The sequence below is a fragment of the Gallinula chloropus genome (genome assembly GCF_964237585.1).
Source record: "Gallinula chloropus genome assembly, contig: HAP1_SCAFFOLD_166, whole genome shotgun sequence".
In the NCBI taxonomy this organism is placed as follows: Eukaryota; Metazoa; Chordata; class Aves; order Gruiformes; family Rallidae; genus Gallinula; species Gallinula chloropus.
In genome coordinates, this window is record NW_028168824.1 from 84,377 (window position 1) to 108,442 (window position 24,066).

The 24,066-nt window shown below is 38.6% G+C and overlaps 1 protein-coding gene across 1 annotated transcript in view; it reads right to left on the reverse strand.

The window, feature by feature from the left end:
- The window catches only part of LOC311204145 (DNA mismatch repair protein Msh3-like), a gene marked incomplete at its 5' end in the record, with an annotated part of 47,729 nt that overhangs the window by 20,009 nt on the left and 3,654 nt on the right, over nt 1-24,066 (reverse strand). The window contains 7 exons of the mRNA XM_084280612.1: nt 5,257-5,414; nt 8,720-8,834; nt 12,335-12,442; nt 14,108-14,224; nt 15,476-15,540; nt 18,862-19,030; nt 21,057-21,244. Of these exons, the coding sequence (XP_084136738.1) occupies nt 5,257-5,414; nt 8,720-8,834; nt 12,335-12,442; nt 14,108-14,224; nt 15,476-15,540; nt 18,862-19,030; nt 21,057-21,244 (920 nt within the window). The remainder of the gene's footprint in view (nt 1-5,256; nt 5,415-8,719; nt 8,835-12,334; nt 12,443-14,107; nt 14,225-15,475; nt 15,541-18,861; nt 19,031-21,056; nt 21,245-24,066) is intronic.

A 24,066-nucleotide genomic window follows, 5' to 3' on the forward strand; every position in this document is an offset into this window, starting at 1 on the left:
CAAGCCAGTGACACAGCTATGTCACTTAAGCCCAAGAACGGATTCAGGATTCCACTGTGGCCTTGTCTATAAGAAAGACCCTGTATACAGACACTCAATACAAGCCAGAAGAACAAAACCATTCCTCCCCAGCTGAGGTGAACAACTACCATCTGTTTTCACAGCATTTTCAGATACACAGGGGAATTTGAGCTGAGTATCTCCTAGCTATAGATTTAGCAATAAGGAGTGCCCTCCATGTTAAAAATACATTTAAATCATCTGTTACAAGGATAAAATGTAGGACAAAGTTCTGTAAACCTTCATACAGATCACGCAATGCACAGAGCCTCTACCAAGACAACTGCCTGGAAGTGCAGGCAACTGCATGTCTTACATAAAGCAAAAGCATTAAACTGCTGCTTACCCAGGCAACCCACCACTATCACTCACTAACCTGTACTGCCAACCTCCACCACCTCTCTCTCTTCTTAATACACCTCCATAGACAACTCAAACTCTATATTTCTTCGCTATCATGAAGATTAAAGACATGCTGAGAATCAGTAGACAGCAGGATAACTTTCAGAAGAGACAAAGTGCACAAAAGGATAATCTACATGGATCTTACTGATGCTTCTATTTATTCCTGCAACGTTTAAGCATGTGGCACGTAACCTGCAAGAGGCAATTTCCAAACTGAAGCACAACGCAATGTATTAGCTCAGTCAACTGAAGCTGCACCTTCAACAGTAAGCCCAATTTGACTGATGGTGTTAAATGTCCTTGGAAGATGCATGTCACCAAAGTGTGACTGTGCATCTGATCACTGAATATAAGTGAAACTGCTTTTAATTCAGCACACAGGGAGAGCCAGGCAGGTAGGCGCTCTAGGAAGGAAATTCTTCTTTGTCCCTTCACCATCATCTAGAGTTGGTAGGAGTTGGCCTCTTTCACAGTATTCTTTCTAATGGCAGCTTGTGATTTAATAAATTGAGTCAGAATCTTGAATACAAGGCACTCAGTAATTTGAATTATTAATTACCTTGTTTATTTGAACACATTTTACCTTGAAGTTGTTCTAGCATTCTTATTCTCGATTTTGAAAATTGACCCTCATGAAAAGCTACTGGTGACTTACAGGTACTTTTCTAGCTCTAAGAAACTGCATTAGTAATTAAGTGAGACCTCTTTTAAAGGTCAGATTTCTTCAGCAGCTAAACATCATCTCTTCTGACCACATGATTAGGTCAACAGAATTTCTCTCATTAGTTCCTCCATATGTACATCTCCACACTTGCTTTGTCTTTCTACACAAACACAAACATGTTAATTTCCATGTTTGAATAACTGTAGTAGAAGAACAAATTGAATGTTCAAATTTGAAGCAGAAATTCAACCCATTTACTGAATGGAGAAACTTGATTAGGAATTTTCAAACATCAGAGAACTAAGTACTCAAATCACACTGAAAGTCAATATAAATTGAGCACTGATCTTTCCAAAACTACGCTAAACACAGCTTTAAATACAGCAATATGAAGAATATTTCAGTGGTTTTTTTAGTCTGATGTTATGAAGCTCGGACCACCAAACAGTAATGCAAACTTTTTGCTTACTAACAACCACTATCACCCTCTTCTCAGGTTTAGGAACAAAATCCTATCAATGGAAACACTCAAGGCTATTTTTAAGCATAAAACATGGTGAGATTTGGGAGAGTCCATCAGAGCACTCAAGATACTTACGTGAATAACACGAGCTGAATACTTTTCACCCCCACCCCTCCAAATTTTCAATTCACAGACTTGTAACAGCATATCATCTGGGCTTAGGGACATTTTGCAGTAGAAGATTTTCTCCTATTATACCTCTTTAGGATGGAATGCTCAACACTACTGTGAAATGTTCAGAGTAGCCTTAGCACTCTACTGTGTGTATACACCCAGTAATGAAGATTAATCACTTTTATTTTCACCGTACCTGTAACCAATATAATTCCTTTTGCATCTTTAAAAATGTTTAATATAATGCTGTATTTAAAGCCAGTTTAGAGAAGCTATCATACATAAATACTAGGCAGATCCAAAGGAATAACCATAGTAGCAACCTCTCCATTTCCATGGAAACCCTACTTACAACACATGATCAAATCTTACATGAATGTTAATCTCTTAAATCTATATAAATTCACACTTCAAAGATGCAGTCTACAAACAAAAGAGTCTGCAATATAAAGCACCAGTATCTCAAAAAATTTAGCAAGCAGCAGAACTGTTGGTGCTCCTTATGCACAGAACTCCTCAGAGTCAGCCTGTAAAGCATCCCTCACAGCAGGGGTGCTAGAAAACAACACACCATGGCAGTGATGAAAATAACTTGGAAACTGACATCTTCCCATGCAATGTTTTTTAAAGATTAAAAAGATACCAAAATCATCAACAACAACAAAAAAAATCTCATTCTCCAGAAAGACATGTATGTGGTCTGGTGTGGCAGTGCAAAAAGGAGGTCAGCATAGATGTGCCCTTCTGACAACAAAACACAGAAGAAGAAAACAACTAAAAAAGCCAAACCAAAACTGGGGGCAAGTCAAGAGAAAAATCTAATAATTTCAAGCTCATTCCCTACTAGAGCAGAGTTCTTGGCAAAAGCAGAGAACTTTTTCTAAGGCTTTATACATGTCTGTTCAGTGAGAGCACTAAAGAAACAATGTAAGACATTTTGCATGGTAGCTGAATTTATTGGTTTTCTCTTCCAACCAGGCATTAAAAACTACTCATCAATTACTTCCTAGGGCTAAGAAATACTATGAGTGTAACACCACGTTAACCTAGACTTACATACTTTAAGGCCTTCCCAGAACACTGAAAAAAAACCCCAAAAAACCCTACCCCAAACTCTCAAACTAACCAAAACAGAGGTACCAACTTTCTGCACAGTCTCTGTACACGTTTTCCCTCTGAGTTGCAGAACCTGCTAAGTTTCTCCTTTTCTCATGGCAGAGAGCAAAGTTCACGATTTGGAGAAGATGTGGACAAAGCAGGAAGTAGGCATGCCCAGACTGGGGACAAAAGACCACTCTGTGGCTACTGACAATCCAACACAGCAGAACAGAAAAGAGCACTGACAACTGACCTACAATCATCAGCATGGATGATGATCACTTGGGTATGTACAGCAAGGAAGGGCTATACTCCATAGGCTGAAGCAAAATGATCCAAGTATTTTAAGCATTTTTACTGAAAGAAAAGCTACAACTGGGTCAAGATCCTGTAAGAACACCACAGTTAATGCCTGTCCCACCAGTACAATCAATTCCCTCAAAATACACTATACAGAAGAGAGAAGTTTAAAGAGATGCAGACAAGCAGATCCACTTACAGTCTTTTACAAACTGAAGTGACCACCCTGGATTTCTGAAGGAATGCATTACATAAGCTCAGCTTCTTTTCTATTTTTTATCCTTCCTGTTAACCTTTTAACTAATGCATGACTCTTCCTATCTCAATGTATGTTCAATTTCTTCTTGATTAATATTGAGCCAATTAGCTTACTCTTAATTGCCAGCACAATGACAAGATTTTAAGTAATTCTTTACTATATTCATCTGGTGTTTGACACATTTCACATTAAATGAAGAATGGCATATCTAGCTGAGCTTCCAAAGCTAATTTAGACAAGGGAAAAAAATAAATCAGTCAATCCCCTGTGTTAGAATTTGTCTGGGCTCCAAATTAATGGTCTGAAACCTCAGTCAGTAAGTAACATGCTCTGTGTCTGCTTGGCTTGAAACCTGAAAGAATAAATTCTATCTTCAACCACACTACATTATCAGAACAGATCTGAACAATATCAATAATGTAGAGAAAAGCCAAGTAGAATCAGAGAAATGCAGTGCAGAACAGGTGGAACTCAGATACATAAATTTCAAGGTACTGTAGAGGATAAGAACCGATTTATTCTCTTTCTAGAAGGTACAAAATGAAATGGCATGCCCAGTGACTCTGTCACATTTCTTAATTTTTCTGCAAAAATAAGCAATTACAGCCAAATAAAAATAGAGAAAAGGGGAGATTAAGCTTAAGAGTAACAGGCCTTTGCAAGTATGGTTAGAAATTGTCAGTGTGAACACAAGATAAGTACTCTGTTCACTTACAAAGGAAAGCAAAAATAATGTTCAAATTGTTAATAATGTTGTAATTTTTTTCTGTAAAGTAATTCAGATCTTGTGTGTCCTATATTCCCTTGAGAAAAGCTCATCCAATCAACCAGTCAATTACTTTCAACGCAGGACAGGGAAAAAGGTAACCATTTTGAATTTTCAGCTCCAATTAATTTTATAAAGATAACAGAAATTGTTTTCTAATTTATTCACCTGCTTAGCACCAAAGTGCATCAAAGCACAACTGCGTTCATTTTTGTCATGACACAGTGAGGCCTAAGAACATATCATCATTATATGATGAAGCAATCCCAAATGACCAGTATTTAGATTCCTTGTAAAATTAAGAAATGCACTCTGCCATCACAGAACTAGAATTTCAGAAAAAATAATCCTACTACAGATATATAATTGTTGTGAAACTTAAAACCACAAATAAGTTTCCATCTCCCGTACCACCAGTAACACAGAACTTCTGCTGATTACAAAAACAGACTAAAAAAAAGGGGGGAAAACCAGCTGGATGATCCTTGGCAAACATTAGACAGTAAAATAGGGAAGTTTTGACTTCAAAAATTACTCAGCACTGTCCTGAAAATGAGACATGTTAAGTGAAATGAACTGCCATTATTAATTTTTTTAAAATACCTGAAGTGTGTTCAAGACTGATAGTACAGAAAGGACAAAACCCCAAAATTCTCAGTGTCAAATACTGTATGTACAACTGTGCTGCCCTGCAGAAACCGATCTGATTTTTAGAGGTGACAGTATTCATTTTAGGGGAAACATCATTTGGCTATCACCTGGCAGAATAAATTTGGCTGAGGTGTCCATTCAGACACATGATGTTCAATACCTGCATCTTAATCAAGAGAGACACATTAACATTTTTATCCTTTAGAGATTCAAAGACTCCAAAACAAGTACCATAGCTTAGCAGGAAATCAGAACCAAAACCCAACAACCAATGCACGTATTTAAAATGAAAAAGGGAAACATCAAATATAAATTCTAAAGCTCTAAGTGAAACATTAAATTATACTTGGATGTGCACACACATGCCCCACCACAGTAACATTTTCATAAACATACAGCAAAGTTTGAAAGATTATCTGGTAAAAATACCATCCACAATACCAATCGTCGACTCCTCTGCGGGAACATCAGAACCAATCTGTGCCATGACTGTGATCAATGCAACTTGCTTTATATATGAACTCTTTCCTCCCATGTTGGGTCCAGTTATTATCATGACCCTTTCACCATCTCCCTGGAAACATAAAACATTGGTGAAACATATTGTCCTGCACATGGTGCTGTTCTAAGAAAGGCTGCTGAGTGTATGTGCCTACAGGGATAAAGGACAAGCCCTCAGGACACAGTCTGTAGTTGAAAAAGCTTCCTTCACAGCATTCAGTTTTCAAGAGTTTATGATGCCACGTATCAAAAATCTTCCTAAGTCCACTCCAGGCTCATAAGAGAGGAGCATCACTATCATCTTTCATTACTCTTGAGCAAAACAAAGTGAGGAGAACCTTCTTGGTCCATCAAGGAACCAAGAGAATCCATGAAGCATCTGTACAATTTCATTTGAAGGGGGAACTTCACCAGCTTTCAGCACAGCCAGTGCTGTCCTAATTTGGATTCTGCTCCAGTTAAGGAGTTCTCATTGCCAAATGGGGGGGAAATCTGGCAGCCAAAGATCAGACCTAGACCCCTTCATAACTGCTTGCCTTGGTACAACACACACACACATTCAAACAGAAGGGCTACAAGAAGAAATCAAGACATTTTTGAGTTTGGCAATACGTGACTGCAACACAGATATTGTGAGCAGATTGTATCCAATCTCTGATTGACTGGTGCATCCAACCACTGAAATCTTACAGAAAAATGAATCAGATGCAAGAGCTTGTCTCAGCTGTAAAAGTCCCTACAGTACTGCTGTAGGTCTATGGCTCCAGAATAAAACTGTCATCTTCTGGTGGAAGACAGTTGCTAATACAAAATTAAAACTCATCAATGAGTCTATAAAGCCTTATCACAGCCTGCATCAAAACTAGGAAATTAGATTATGCAAGGATGTTGAATAACTAGAGTTTTTACTTTCTACTACATACATACAATGAAATCCAACAACTGATGAACTAACCAAAAGTCAGCATATTTCACTGCTCCACAGGCGGGGCATGTCAGACAGGACAAGCATAATGAACATTAGACACACTACTTAGGGAAGTTGGAACTGACCAGGCACTGTGATGACAACAACATATCTCTGAGGAATAAACATGATTATCTTTACAGGGATTTCATTTTGTTAAGAGGGAGGCAAATAAGATTTATATGTCACATGTCATAATCCACATCATAGAAAAGATGGATGGAATCAGTCTTAGGTCAATGCAGAAAACTGTTTAGCTTTTGCTGGAAAAAAAAAAACCCTGTCCATAAGGAAGTCACAATAAAGTCAAAACCCAAAAAATGTCATTATCAGGAATAAAGAATGGAAGTAATAACATGCATATGACTACATGAGAACAAAACTCACAACATTCTAGTCTCTGAGGTGTAGTTTCAATACAGCAACTGAAACTTCATCAGGACCACCATTTGGCTCAACACAACAGAATTACAGATACTTAAATCCAGGATGAGTTAATCTGTTAGAACCCACAAACTTCTTCCATGTGTTTGGTATCCCTCTGGGGTCCCTCCAGCCATGTTCTGACACTGGTGGCTGGCTTGCAAAGCCAGCTTTCAGAAAGAACATATGCTGTAACATCAGACCAGAGAGCCCATCTGCCCTTATAATTGCACAGAACCATAAGCTAACATCTTAGTGGAATTTATGGATGAAGTTAGAATTTCCATGAATATTTGGATGAGAGAGGGAGAACTGAAAAATAAGATGTTTATTTCAGGGCACTGCAAGAAAGCTTTTCCTAAAGTTAGTTATTTGACAACATTTCAGCTGAAAACATGACAGCAATTGCATTTTACTGTTGATTCAAATACATCAGCTTAAAACCAGACACGTTTTAATAAACTGGGTTCCCACCTACCTCTCTCAAAAAAGACAGAACTCTAACAGTAGAGGCAAAAACGATTCCACCACGATCAGTTGATTTTGTAATATTCAGTATTTAGAAAGCCAACATAAGAATGGGGCTAACAGGGGAAAGTGCATGATGATTACTAAATGAGATGATGAGTTTTCTGTAAATGCCATCTGTCGTTTGTTTGGAGTTGACAAATAATTTTGAAAACATTCCCTGATGTATTGCACAATATCTGTATCATTGTTCAGTATATAACATGGTTTAAAAATATCTCCAGAGAAATACATACACATTTGAATGGTATTTATCACAGCCCATGCTCCACACTGACATACCTTTTATATATCAACTGTATGAAAAAGCAGTTACGTGTACACAGTTCAGTGCATTTTTTGTATTAAGAACAGAAACACAGTATTTAAAAAAAGGTTCAGAAAGGTAAATATTTAATAAAAAACGCCAAAAGGGCATGCCACTTAAAAAAACAAATTTAGGTTTTGATGAAAAAAAAAGGAGGAAACAAAATAAAAGATGTTTATCAGAAACAGATTAAGTGAAGTAAAATATGACAATATTTCCTACCTGTGGTAATTGTGTATTTATAGCAATTTTAGGTAATGTAGGTCATGCAATTTAGGTAATGTTGCATAGAAAATGTCAGGAAATAACCTACCCACTTTCTTTGACGACTTGGCAACAATAACAAGCAAGAGTCTTACTACTTCTCAACATCACTCTCTATTGCAGAAAACAACAGCCAGAAGGAGACTTAGGGGCAACACACTGCCTGCAAGCTAAGCATGGGGGATCTTTAGCATATGTTAATATGAAAGGCTTCTTCCAACCAGTGTGCAATCTACAAAGAATGGACTTGCCACTACACAGTCAAGAGTCAGAGCTCCAAATCTGCTCTGTCAGATTAAAAAAGGCTGCATGAAATCAATACCTCCAGAAAGAAAGGAAAACACATAGTAAAGTAATACCACCAAAAATGATCTGAGCTATCTTAGAACTGTCTTGGAAAGTGAGCCTGTAAGACATGGAAACATTTGTTGTGCATTTGAACATTAAAAAGTTCCACTAATCTCACATAAAGTTATGACAAAATGTAGACTTCTTCTGATAACACTGGTAAAACCCCTGGAATTATTAATTTGTTTTTCAAAAAGAGCCACTTTAAACTTTTATTTTCCTAGTTTTGAGATCATCTGTTTTAGCTTAGGAAGGGATTGGTTGGACTTGATGATCTTCAAAGGTCTTTTGCAACCCTGTGATCCTGTGATCTTTCTTAATGCCGTGAAAAGCGAACAACGTTGTAAAGAGAGTGTCTGGCTGCTAGATAGCAGAAAAAGGACACAACAGATGTGATCACATCTAGCCATATCTCTCTGAAATGCAACCAAGCAGAAAGCTGTATGATTAAATTATTTATTTTAACTTCGTGGCCAGGATGCAGATGCCAAATTCCCCCCCTTGGATGATGCTGAAGCTCAAACCATTTCTCAGTACTTACTGAAAGGTTAGTGGTATTTGGAACATACTGATCCTGTTCTCCCAGTAGCACATCAATCACAGGGTGCCTCCCATTTTTTATAATTATTTCTCGACGATTATCTTGCACAGTTGGTCTGCAGAAAGGAAGAGACATTAATTTCAACATTCATTGTAACTGATTACTTAGAAGTACTGCAGCTAAAGCCTGAAGAAGGGTAGGAAAAAAATAGAAATGACAAAAATTAATTAATGCTGTCAAATATTTCTAAGGACTTCCCTGGTTTCATTCAGTGATAAAAAAGTATTAGCAGATTGGGTAACAAAATTTTAGAATTCTTCATTTTTCCACTCCCTAGGGAATGTTTCGTTTGTTTAGTTGTATTCTAAAGGAATACTAGGAACTACAAAATGAACAAGCAGTAGCAAAAATACACAAACTGGAGGGGACTGCTTTCTTCCCACCACTACAGTGGCTTCTGCAAGTGCCACCTTTTGCAGACACATTTCATACTCTCAGAATGATCTTGCTGAACTAGTCCAACCTGCTACTGCATTAAACCCTAACTAGTGTGGGGAGTGGAAAAATAATTGTCCAACTTTGTATATTATGACTGATAACACATTAAATGATATAAATCAAAGAGTACAGTATGACAGAGCTGTAACTCTCCTATAAACATTAGCAGCTCTCATAATGTGACAGCAACTCCCAAACATATGAGTCATCAAACCATAACAGTCTATAGAAAGAGCTTACTATTTAAGTTGACATACTGAAATGACAGTACCTTTTCAGAGATTAGTATGCAAACCAGATCAATACTACTTACTTTCTTCTCTCATCTCCAAACCATGTAAAAAGTTTTGCCTTTAATGCTTCCACCTTAGCTACAAATTTATCTATGTGTCTAGTCATACATGTGTAATTCCACGTTATACATCTTCACATCAACAAAGTTCTACCTCCAAGAGCTGTGTGCTCTTCACAGAGAGAAAAATGCAAAAGAAGCATGTTCCACTAAATTATGACTGTGATTTCCTTTTGTTCTCTTGCAACTTAAATTTACTTTTTCATTGCAAACTGAAGTGCAGCATTCAATGGAGAGGTAAATGTGGTGTCATGTCTCAGCAACATTTTGTTACACAAGAAGTATAATCACTCTGAAATAAGAGCAGTAATTTAGGAAAGTGACGACAGCTGAGTAAAAGAGTAATACTGGAATAAAGACACATATTTTTTTTACTGGAAATTAACTAACACTTTGGATGGACTTTAGAGGGGAGGGAAGAAAAGACGCGAGGAGCGTGATTTTTCCTGAGTGGAAGAATGAGGATGCAATTTGAAAAGAACATGGAGATAAAATAAATGACATATTAGGAGCACAATGCACTGGAGAAAGAGGTGCAAGTTAAGAATGGTGTGGGTTGGTTTCTTTTTAGCACGAAGATATTTCCAGCAGTTGAATAGCTGAGATTAAACCAATATGGACAGAGTCTTAGGCCTTTGGGATAAAGAAAGGAAATGTCACCCTCCATTTGATGAACTGGTAAGCTGTTTGGAGCTGTAATATGATAGTCCTAAAAGGGAGAACATCCCTAGAAGCACTTCCTTCTGGATTTCTCCACTTTGCATTCAGAAGAGAGGCATAACAGCTGAATGATCCATTTGCCATTTTATAATTCTGCCCTCTACTTTGGGCATAATTGTCTTTATCCTAACTGCTCAAGCCTCCATACACGTAACTGTGAAATATGATGTGAGTTTCAGATGCCATGAGCCTTGCTGACTCTGCCTATTCTGGTTTCACACAATGGGGCTTGCAGAGGCAGGCCCTCAGCCACAGTCATTTAAAAGTTCTTCCCTGTCCCAGTTAGACAATCACATGTCATGCAGTAAGAGAGAACTGGGGGACGGGGGTGGAAATTGCTCTGGAATGTATAACGTCCTTTATTCATGCATCTTTTCAATGGTGCTCCTTAAACAAACTCACTGCTTGCAGAATGGATACTCAAACTTCAGATGATGATCTCTGGGCTACCTACACCAGTTAGGCATCTAACTTTGTGTCCTGGGAGCCCAATGCCTTACATTGTCCATGTCAGGGTTGAGTCTCCCAAAGCAGGGTTCCAGAGACAGGTTGAAACTCCAAGATATGCTTACTACTCTCCAACAACCATGTGGAGCACCAGTGCTCCCAACCTCACAACTTGTTTACCTGCCTCAGGTAGGATGATATGAAACAATCCTCAATCAAAAAAACATTCTTCCGAAATACTCGAGTTGGTTAATATGGATGTCCCGTCTTTCCTTCAGTAGTCCTCCAAAATTAATTATTGACACCTTCCCTGCAGCTGAAGTTTCACTGAGAAGTCTCCTTCCTGCCAGTTTATAAGCTCTAAGCCACTCTTTAAAATTCAGTGAATTATTTAAACACTGCACAGTGAATTAATAAAATTTCAGTTTGTTTTCTCATCTCAGTATACAGAATAAACGAGCAATTACTTTTAAAGAGATTTTGATTAGCAGCAGGCATGATCAAGAATCCAGAAGTGATCAATACTGTCTTTAATGCTGTATAAATGCAGAAGGATATCTAAGTGGATTTCCCTTTATCCACACACATTTAATACATGATTTGCTGTTATTTCCACGGGTCACAAATGTTACCAATTCATATGGTTATACATAAGCAATTGCCCAATTACTTGCAATGTAGCCCCACAATGACATTTAAAAACCACACAGCACTTTTCAAAAAAAGAGTATGTGGACTGTATGGAAGAAGGAATGGCTGAGGACTGGAAACAGATAGCCCTCACAAGGGTGTTCACAGTAAGCCTCAGAAACAGTAAATGCCAATCTCTAGGACAGCACTCAGCAAGCTGAAGCAGTGGTTCAGCGAGCGTCGAGTCTCTCTGGGGACACAGACCTCGTGATATAGAAGAAAACACACCAATAAGACTGACTATCTCTGTGTAGGTGCAAGGGATGTGGGTTTGCGAGGGGGAGGAAGACCCAAGTTGCAGATTGTACACAATCAGGAGCCAGCTCTGGACCAATCTCTGAGGCAGAAAGCCTTAAGGGTTCATGCTTCCTCATGGCAGAATGCAGCAGGCTGTGGTGCCTGGTGTGCACGTGTGGGTCTTGCACAGAGGGAAGGGCACAGCTCATCAGATTTAACACACATTCCTAGGTAAGGCACCATCCCTGCTCTGGAAGCTGGCTCTAATTACCTATTATTTACCTGAAATACATCTTTGAAACATACCTCATACACCTTAAAATCTTAGGTATTATACACTATAAAGTCAGACTTTGATGAGGAGAAAAGAAATAGGAGGAAAAAAATTTCCATGCAAAGTCCAACATATATTTCTGTTTGTGAGGTACCATCTACCAACCACACACAGTTTGAAAACCAGACAAACATGAGATGTCAAATTTAAACCGCAATGTTTACAGACTTGAATTAAGCCCAGAAGTGCCGCTTTGCAAAATCAGATTAAGTCGAAACTACTGCAAACAATTTCAATAATGCATTTTATCACGGTACACATATTAAAATCAAATTTATTTAAAAAGCTCTCTCATAATTCCCTATAAAATCTTACATAAAAATTAAACATTTATTACCTGCAGTAGTCTCCTTGTTTAGCCACCTGAGCCAATGAGAACAGACAGTCGATAGTTGCTAGGTGACCAAGTGCTTTAGACACGGGGTGATAATGTTCACTGAAATGGCTACACCAAAACAGGGGAAAATAACAGGAGGAAGAAAAGAGGAAAAAAAAAAATCATTTCATACAGATAGGAATGTACTGTCAAAATACACCTCGTGCATGCTTCTCACAGAGCTCTCTACAGTCTCTAAATTACTCTGAATTCAAATCTCCCAGCAGTGTATTAACTTACAGTATGAGGACACAATCTTGCTCACAGCAGACTTCGTGCTTCCCTTGTAACAGGGCATTATTTTTAAGCACAAAAAGGCGGCAAAATGAAACTCATTTAATAGCATATAAAGGGTCCACAGTTGATCCCTGCTGCCTAAATAAGGTCTCTGAAAATGCCACTGTTTATCACAGTGGCAGCTGAATCGCAACTGCCAATTCACTTCAGCTGTAAGTTACAGTCAAATAACCCCCCCTCCAAACAATAAAAAAAACCCCTCAAACCCTGAAGTGCCTGAATACAGGATTTGTCTACAATATCAATAAAATATGGTAAGTACAATAGAAAATTCAAGAATTCACCTTCCATTTATGGTACCGATGCCCCTAGTACAACAATAACATTACCAGGAGAAAGCAGAGTTCATTCTTTTAGTACTGTAGAATTTATTTCTCTCCACTCCTAGCCTCAAAGATACAATTGGGGAATATAAAGCAAGTAAGGGAGCAAAAATGAATAAATAAATAAATGGAGGGCTGGGGAAGATCACTCTCTACACATCTTTCCTTGCTGTACGCTGCTATCATATGACACTATTGAAATCATCAAAGTGAACATGAAAAGCAGCAGATCTAAGTAAAGAAAGGTCTACTAAAACTTATATAGCTAATATAGTAACAAAAAAAATAATGTAACTATTTTTATGGTATTGCAAAGGCAATACATCTGGAAGAGTGAATTGGAATTTCAGTTTCTAATAAAGTTTACAGAACCTCTGGGTTCCTACCAAGAGGCAAAACTTGGCATCAGTTACATCCAGTGAGGCAATTTCAGAAGGAAGTTTTTGTGGTATGGAAAAAAGCACAAGTGAGTTAATTATTATTGCAAGAATTGAGGGATAATTTCAGTGTGCTAGTAATTCCTGGAAGTAAAGCAGTGATTTATAACCTGACACCTGAAAATTAAAGGTGTTCAGAAGTTTGAGAAATATATTTTAAACTTAACATACACAGGTCTATGGGGCCAGATGGGATCCATCCCAGGGTGCTGAAGGAGCTAGCAGAAGTGCTCACCAGGCCGCTTTCCATACAGGGGTAGGGAGAATCACACTCACACAAGCAACTGCCCAAACACCCTGAACATTCCTAACTGAAAAACTGTAACACTGCAATTGTTGTATAATAAATTCTATTCTCATCTCAGTTACACTGTACTAGATTCAGTTTCACTCCATTTTCAAATTTTGAGAGCCACTGTATATATTTAATAGTGTGCTGTCATCAGAATTTTAAAATCTAGAGACATCACTGCTGCCTTCAGGACTTAGTGTGTAAAGGTCTCGCTTTCAAATGCTTTATGTTGAAGAACAGTATTTTACCATGGGCAGCATAGCTGAGTTATCAACTGCGTTTTTTCCTTTGGTTGTTTTTTTTTTGTTAAGATAAAACTCTTTCTTCTTCTGTTCTTACAGCAATAAATAAAATAATAAAAAATGAGTCTATTTTGTCAACTCACTCTAAAAAGTTTAGCCATTCAGCGTTGCAGTCAAGGACTAGCTGCTCCCGGAGCTGATTCAGATGTTTGTCATTTTCTATAACAAACGGCGAGTGGAAACGGCTGACAGCTTTTGTGCTGGAAAACAGAGAGAAGCCAAATAGGAAATCAAGGTTACTAAGCAATCAGTTACACCATCTACATGCAAAATTGGACTAGTTTTCTAACTCACTCTGAGCCTTGAAAATGCACGGTAAAAAAGCCAGTTCTTTTATTGTGGTACCAAACTCTATTGATACCAGTGATCTTCACTGTGAATAAAGTGATTGGCTACTGTACTGCTGCCCATTCTGAAGGCTGCATTTTTCACAATGTATTATGTATCACTGAAGCTTATATATCTCACAAAATTCTCTTCAGCAACAGGCTTCACAAAGATGATTTTTCTTTGACTGGCTGCATATACAACAACCTCCAACAAAAAAATTTCTACTTTAAAGCTGAAACTTCACAATAAACCTGGAATAAACTTAGTAAATACAGACTGTATTGCATGGATACTAGTTTCCATTTAAGGCACTTGCTCTTTATTTATGTATTTCCATTAAGGACTCATGTTGGCATTCCCAGGCATTCTTTTACAATATCCAGAATAGCTGTATTTTTCCTTCATCGCCTTAATTCTGTCTACTCTGTGCACTTCAATATCGAATTCTTGCATAAGTGAATAGAACATCGCTTCAGAGTTCACCTTTATTATGCCTACTTCTGATGAGACATGGCTCTGTGTACACATCATAACATAAGGTATTCTACCTGTTTAAATAATAAATGATCTTCCAGTTCACCTCTGTTTCATGTACTGGAAAAAGTATCTAAACTATCTAAAATCATGCTTACACAACACTAAGTAACAAAGCAAGCAAAGCTTGTTTGTATGAACAAATAAAATTAAAACATTTTTAATACACTAAGTCTTAGATACTGAGATATTTTGCACAGCTACTTTTACCTTTCTGAATAAAGTAAGAACAACTAAAATTTTATGAAAAATGTATATCTACAATCTACAGGCACAACTGAATCAAAACCGTAATTTTCATGCCAATACATCTGCTTTGAAACATTAAGTACTATTTAAAAATAAACACTTTTAAAAGTTCCGGTTTTTCAGCTTGGTCTTGTTTGGTTTTAAGCAAAACTTACTATGGCAATAAATCAATGTAACCATTTTCATTGGTTGCTTTTAGTTTAAAGAAACCCCAAACCACAAACACACATGGAGCTGTGACAATGTGTATCTAATTAACTGTAAAACCAAAATGGCCCATACTATATTTTTTTCCTTATATATTAAAATACAGCAAACTTTAAAGACATTTTACATACCTACTAACCATAACCCAGTCAGATGGAACGGATGATTTATTGGAATTCTTGACTTCTATCATAAACTAAACAAACAGAAATATAATATTACACGTCATGGGAAGTTAAGAAGACTACAGAAGCATAACCATAATGAAATCAAGAAATCTGCAAGCATCAGACGAAACCCATACTCATCCTGAAGAGACTGAGCAGACCAGAAGCTAATGTTCTTTCTTCCCTAAAAATGAGGGTAATCACGTACATTTGCTGCCAATAGAGCAACTTCTACCCTGAGCTGTTCTTTTGCTCTGCCATGTTCCTGCCTCATCTTTGCCCTTTTGCTCCTCCATCTACTAAAATGTTCTGCTCACCTCCCTCTTACCAAGCCAAACCCAGACTAAAGCTAGTTAAGACTTACCTGATCCTGACTGGGCCTCGCAGAGAATTCAGCATTTACACAGACTCTACACTATACACAAGCTGTACTCAGGCTGTTTCACAGAATCACATAATGATCGGGGTTGGAAGGGGCCTTTGAAGATCATCTAGTCCAACCCCCCTGCCAGAGCAGGGTCACCTTGAGCAGGTTGCACAGGACACAGTCCAGGCAGGTTTTGAATGTCTCCAGAGATGGAGACTCCACAACCTCTCTAGGCAGCCCTGGCCCTGAGCTCTGCCACCCCCACAGTAAAGAAGTTCCTCCTCATGTTTAGCTGGAACTTCCTATATTTCACTTTGTACCCATTGCCTCTGTCCTGTTGCAGGGCATCACTGTCAAAAGACTGACCCTGTTCTCCTGACACCCAGCCTACAAGTATTTAAAAGGACTGGTAAGATCCTCCCTCAGTCTCACCTAGGCTAAAGAGTCCCAAGTCCCTCAGCCTTACGAGTAAGATGTGCTTTCCTGCCCAGGGATCAGTGATTCCTATTGAGCCATATTTACCTACAGTATTTCACAGACAAGAGCTCAAAACCTCAAATGCTAGCACTGCATGTACAGTACCTTCCTTCATGTTTGGATCAATTGGAGTTCAGAAATGGAAAGAACAGAGGAAACCAGCAGTAATGGCAAGAAGCTTAGTCCAGTGAAATTTACATTACGTCTTTCCTGCAGTATTTTATACAATTCATGTCAGTTATTTTTATAACACCAGCCTGAGGTTCTAGACGTCAAAGAATAAAAAACACAGATGGAAAATTAATTTCCAGCAGAGATTAGATTAGCCCAGTATCTGATCACCTTTACAGAAATGCCCAAGACTCATCTGACAAAGCTCTTACATTACAGTTAGTATGATTTAGATAAAACCTTCCACACCTCACCAGAATACCCAGCAATCACCTTAGACTACAAACAAGAAGAATAACCCTAACATGAGCACACTCCAGAATGGACAGACTACACTAGTTCTTAATTTACCTAAAACACCTTGAAAATAATCGGTACCTCTGAAACCCTGAAGTTGCATAATACACAAGACAAAGATTTGAAAATGAATCAACTGCTGCTGCTACTAGTAGTGTTGCTGATGTGCTAGTATTGCATTTTTTTCTTGAATTTTAGCTCAAAACAATTAAGCAAGCCGTGTTCATGAAGAGTAGTCAGAAAACAAGACCATATTTGTGTCTATGCTAGACGACTAACTGAACTCAGAACAGTTACACAGCCAGTTCAATTGCCTGGTGTGTTTGTGTGGCTAGCAAGAAATAAGTAGAGAGGTTGCAATCTTCTTCAAAACAACAAAAACATTTCCTTTTTTACCCTTTAATTCTTAGGCCTATTATATAAATATGTGCAGTATTAAATAAACTGGGCCTGAAGCACTGCTTATCAGGAAGCAAACTTTTCCCAAATGTAGCAATTTCTCTCTAAATCCTGCCTGAAAAGAATAGCAATGCTATCACTATCTGGACAGCTTTCTGTCCTGTTTAGTGATGCTATTAGTTACATTAGAGGTCTGGAAATGAAAGATAAGACAGATATGGATGTAACCTCATATTTTTGAAAAGGTGTATGTCAAGTGGATCTTCACAAATTTAAGTTAATAAACTGTGGGCTGACTGCATTCATAAGAGTGTGTTTGGAGGGCACACATGCAGGAGCAAAGAATCTGAGTGCCTCCCTGACAGAACGTCTGTTCTCTGAATGTGTTCAGAGTGGGAAGATAAAGAGAACAGATTTCCTGGCAGCTTCTTTTTCTTCCGGAACCAGCAAACCATAAACCTACTTCTGACCAGTCCTGTTGCAAAGAAGTGCTTGAACACAACATCTATCAGAGTGCTAGAGTGCTACAACAGCACAAGTTCTGAGGAAGGCTGAGCTTAACTCAGACTCGTGTCTATGCTTTGCTCCTCCCCTTCAATTCCCTTTCCTCACTGACCCTCTTCTCTAACCCTTCCTCTTTTGTGTCTTTTGATGTCTGCAATACACTCATACCAGATGTAATTAAATGACAGATAGCTTTAACTTGTGCAGCTCCATTAATGAATTTCCCAAGATAGAGCTCTTTGCCTGCAATGGTTTCTGAGCTGTCTGCTGCTACAAGGGGCCCCTCTAAAACAGGCATAGTTAACTGGTGGTTTCTGAAACTCTCCAGTTCAGACCTGGCTACTTTCTTGATACTCTCCTCTTTCATCAACTCTTCCCTCTTTCACACACATGTCATCATCCAACTCTTAAGCCAGTATTTCAGAGAAATCCTTCAAATCCTGGCTCTTTCCTTCCTCATGCAATACCGAAATGCACTCTTCCACATTTCCTCTTGGACTTAGCATCTTAGCTGACATCCTCCCCGACTCTCCTGCCACATGTTTGTTCTTCTGAACCTCAGTAGCAAAAGAAATATCCACCCAAGGTCTTTATCAAGTGATACTCTAACTCATCCCTTCTCCCATCCCCTCTCAGCATTGTCTATTTGCTCCCTGCTGCATCTCTTGGGTCTTTCTCAGCGTCCCAGGTCCTCAGTGGGACGGTGATCTGCTTCCAGCTTCATACCACACTGTCCTCACTGATTCATCTCTTTTACTCTCAACCCTCATTCAGTTGCCAAGCTAATTTCTTTTCCCAACTTTCTGTGGAGTTTTCCCCAGGTCTCCCACTCTCAGTTCCAGCGCAATGCTGAACAGTGGTATCTCACTGATACTTTCAATTCAATACACAAAAAAGCAAAGCATTACTGAAACAAATTTGACTGCAGTAATGTGGTTTTATTATTTAAATCACCAAAGAAATTGACTTAAATAAAGTGACACTGTCAAAAACCTGTTTTTTGAAGTTGTGCAAATATAGGCAAATGACCTGATCAAGTACCATACTAAATGAAGAGAGTTCTAGTTAAGCCTAGCTTTTAAGCTATTTTCTAGACAAGCAAGGGAACAGCCATCCATAATAGACACCATATTACCTCTTGACCAGAAACTGTAACATACTCGGCAGAAGGATTCTTGATCTGTTTACGAATGTCTACCAGATGCAACTGGATTTTAGAAAGCACATCCGAGATCTCCTCTTTTTTCTTTCTGATGACAGGGAAGTCCGTAAGGTCCTTGAACAATTGGGTTTTATCTCCAGTCCTATCCATAAGAAGCAAAAGATATAGTAATGGTAAAACCAAAAGACACACTCCCCAATTCTACTGGCTGTGTCCATATTTTTATTTGTTATTCTCACTTAATACTAGCTTCATTCCTCTCTCAGTAAGTTTTTTCTGTTATTTGTTCATAGTACAGCACATTTACCAAAAGCTGCTATGCACAGTATATAAACACAAAGGCATTTAAACACTGATAGTCCTTTCCCCATTGTATTAAAAAACCCATCTATTGCTATTGCTTTCTACTCGTCTACATTATATTTGCCCTTCTATGCCAAACCCTGCTGACTTGGATTTCTGTCATCTCTCAGTGTGCATCCTGCGGCTTTATGCTTGTTTTCCCTTAGTCAAGTAAAGCAAGAAAAGGAATCACAAGACAGATCATTCCCTTCTGGCTCAATCCAGAATTTCAGAATACAACTGTTGTCCCAACATGGAGGATCCCAAGTACAGACAACCCCTTTTACCATGATCAAAAGTGAAGCTCTAGATAATTTCTGCATAACAGGAACACAGATTTTTTTAGAATTTGTCCAAATTTGGACAGATTTTAATGAGGATTACAAAGAAAAAAAACATCCTATAAAGTTCTCATCAAAGCAGAATATCACCAGGAGTTTTTCAGAGTACCTTGCTTCTTTTCTAAAGAAATGATTAACCAGAGCAGTTTTTAATACATGCAAAAAATCTGCTCTTTTCTAGTCTTAATGTCAGAAAATGACAAAATAGTTTTGACTGCAATATCTCAGCTCAGGATTGAAACCTGAAATAACATCATTCAAATATTTAAAACTGGAAGCCGAACAAACTATTAAAAATATTGTTGTCATCAAAAGTAACAAAAATTTAAGTTGTCCTAATAACTATCAGGCAAACAACAAAAAGTAGTACAAACAGGCCTAAATGAACTGAAGTATACATTTGTACTTTAGAGCAAATACAAAACTGTACCATTTAATTAGATAATTACCTTGAAATCTAATATTTGGAGAACAAATAGTTAGCAAACTGAAAGTACTAAAACACAAAAATAATAGAAAGTCTCATTTTCTACTTATATCAATACCCCTTTTGCTTGAGAATGAAACTACAGATGGAGCCAGTGACCATACAGGTAACGCAAAGCTGGACTTTGATTTTGCATTACACAGGATTATTATATAAGTGACAGTAAAGATGCCATTTGTAAATACAGTACTAATTTTTAGAAATGATTTTGTGCTAATTAGACTTGTTTCCATGGGAATGGAAAGGATAAAATGATCGGTAGTAGCCAGCAGCTGATTGTGAAGACTGTCACTATGTGATGTACACCAAAAATTCAAAACCTGACAGTTTAAAAACCCCAACATAAAACCCAACATCTCAAACTCCCCTTAACCCTTAATCTCAAACTCCTCCCTGGAGCAAAGGGCCACTTTTGAAAACCATTACAGGATTTACCTGCACTATACAACTAACACAATGCAATATACACATGCACGTGCAAGCATGCATGTAGCTGTCAACTGCATATTCTCTGTTGTTAGTGAGCATATAAATGTATTTTTAAGAAGGATGGTGGGACATGCAAAGCTTTGAAAAATTTTCACAAACAATAGTAGAAGCCACATTCCTGACTGCAAAGCAGCCACTTTGCTAAAGGTCAAGTCTCACTTCAAAAGGAATAGCTTAAAAACAAAGTATTTCATACATTGTTAAACAATTTAACATGAGCAAAACACATTTTGCTATAAATTCATTCCCCCAAAGAGCCAAGAAACTAAAAAACTCTTCAACCTGAGGCAGATATCCACTAGGCAAAATATTTGCTTGCCTGGTTTAGGGGAAGGGTATGAGCTGTAGAAAAGCACAATCTCTGCTTAACTATAAGCAACCTGTACATATATAAAATCAAAAATATAAACCTAGGGTATATTAAAATAAGATGTGTAATTCACATAACTGAATACATGTAGTCAGCAAGCCCACAAGGCACAGAAGACTAATCTATTTTCTCTACTTACTTGGCTGCTTCTTCATTAAGGATCTTTAAATAATGTTTTACTGGGGAGAGAAGTTCTGGGATTTCCAAAAGCACATTTTGTAATAGTGGAGTTTTCACTTGAGAATGTATGACTGGAACAAGAGCTTGAATTTCCAAATCCAGACGGGACAGGGTGCTGAGTATCAAGAAAAACTCTTGGGTTGAGCACTGAGAAAGAAGGCAATATGTAAACCATTACAGTGTATTTTCATTTAATCCTACATAGTTGGGGTTTTTTTGCATTCAGAAAATGACATAAAATACAGTTTAAATGAATTAACTGTAACACAGTTGCATAATCATCACATTCAAAAGGTTAATAAAGCATGCTAATTGTTTTAACCATTGTTGTCAACAAACAGTTGAGAGCTGATGTACATTACACTTTTTGCTGGATGGTGGTCTGTAGCACATATGCAGTACACAAATAGCTGAAAAATGGACTAATTATGTCCAAGAATCAAAAACGCAGGCTGAGAAACTTTATGAGTACCACAACTTCTCCATATGGATTTCTGCATCTATGTGCTGTTATCTGAATCCCCAGGCTGCTGTTTTGGCAAGAGGGGGTTTGGAAAGACAAGGTCAGGCACTAAGAGGCAGAGTCTTGGAATAAGAACACAGAAAATAAAAGAAAAAAAAACCCACAGAAAGAGAAAACCAGCAGTCATTGCTTAAAGTGCTTGTAGCTATTGCCAGTTTCAGCCTCTGTCAGGTCACTCCTAGGTCTATGTAATAAGAACACACTAACCTGGACTTTGCCTTTCATCCTCTCCTCAATTGGTAGAAAGAGATTGTTCTACCTATGTCAGACAGTTAGCCAGGTACCACAGAAGAGGAATCTTCCAGATTTCAGCCAATACCACACAGCACTTTCAGAGCTTGCTTCATGATATCCACAGAGCAGGAGCATATTGGTTCCCTGTCCTGGTTTTGGTCAGGATGGAGTTAATTTCATTTGTAACAGCAGATGAATGCTGTGTTTGAGAGTAAGATGGGAGTAGTGCTGATAACACCCTGATGTTTCTAGTTGCTGTCAGACAGTCAAGGACTTTCTCAGCTCTTCATGAGAAAGGAGGGGCGAAGCCAGGACAGGTGACCCAACTGACCAAAGAGAGTATTCCACGCCAGTTACGTCCTGCCCAGGATATCGGGGGCTGACGGGAGGAAGAACGGGGGCGGCTCCGGGATGCGCGGTTCTTGGGGGACGGTCGGGTTCTGGGACGGCTCTGGGTGGCACGGCCTGAGTTGTGGGTTCGGTGAGAAACTGCATTGTGTATCAACAGCTTCATGTATTTTTGCTCTTTTATTACATTGTTACATTGTATCTTTCTGTTATCTTAGTAAACTATCCTTATCCCAACCCACGGGCCTCTTAATTTCATGATCTTGGGGTTATTTGCCCCTTCCTCTTCCTTTTCCCTTCCCTTACTTCTCACCCCCCCCCTCCCCTTCCCTTTCACCTGCTCTTTTCCTTTAAGGAGCAGGCAGCTGCGTGGATCTTGGCCCTCAGCCGGGTGAAACCACGACACAGGTCTATTAATTGGAAAAATTCACTCTGGGATTCGCTTGTGTTCTTTGTTTTGATGGGTAAACACCCAGTTCCACTGCCTTTTTTTGTGCTCCCATGAAACACAGGCACTGCTTTCACAAGACCTATCAAAAATAAGGTATTGTTTTCATGCAGGTTTTTCAATAGTCCTCTTTAGAATGAAGATAAATGGGTAGATTAGGCAGATTGAAGAAGATGACAAAAGACCAAGGCATCAGTCTGGTGCAGTATATATGCTACAGCTTGATATGGACTGATTCTGAAGTGGTGTTCATCACAAAGCTCTTCGAGTCTGCTCAAGTTGTGGATGCTTAATCAATCCTTTTGATTAAGCCTACAAATAGCTCCCAAATTACATTTTGCCTTATTTTCCAAAGCACTTGATATTTCCCTATTGCTCTGATGTCACGGAGTGGAACAGCAGTCTCTGGTTGCTCTGTTGACGTAAAAGGAGGGATCAACAACACTTGAGAAAGTGTCTTGGAAGTCAAAATCCTGAACATTACAAATTCTTCTTTAGAGCGCCAGACCTTACCTCTTCAGTTAGGACTCCTCTAGGACTGTTTGAGCCCTGTTTCTCTCTTCCTTAGTTCTCCAAGGAAATTACCCTTTTGGTAAGGCATGGCGACCTGGTTCAGGAACGGCAATGGCGCCACACTCTGGCAGCACGGTCCATTCAGCTCACAGACACCAATGTGGTGGACGGCAAATGGCGTTTATTAGAGAGGGGCACGGGGCTTTATACCCCAGGGATCGGATGTCACTTCCGTCCGCTTACCTCACCGGCTACCTACTATTGGTTACCTAAAGAGAGGGGGGGGTCCTACCTTTCCGTACAGCCCGAAATCTTCTGACCGCCAGGCCCTATCTACCGACATTTCCCCCCTCCCTGTGCTCACTAAAACTTCTTATAGTGCAAAGTGCAAAAGTGACACACAATACTGATATATAAAAAGGTGATAGCTTATAACAGTGTTGGACTACAGTAGTGACAATATATAATAGTGATAGTACATAATAGTGATAATATATAATAGTGATAATAATAGTGATAATATGTTAGTAATAATATATAATAGCGATAAGTTATAATATTGATAGCTTATAATAGTGATAGCTTATAATGTTAGTAGCATAAGGCACATTAAGCGAATGATAGTCGGGGGTAGCTTAGACAGTAGGGTATACTAGGGACAACTACAGAACAGTAGGGGTAGTGCTCAGTGGTTACTTTCTTAAAGCATCTGTCTGTTTTCTACAAAGAGAATGTTAACCCTCTCTAGACGACTCTTGACGAATGCTGTGAGCTTGTTCAGTACTCAGGGTCCGAAAATCAGTGCTATTATGATCATTACAATTGGTCCCAACAAGGTAGATATTAAGGTGGTTAGCCATGGCGAGTAACTAAACCATGATCCCAACCATCCTCGTTGGGCCT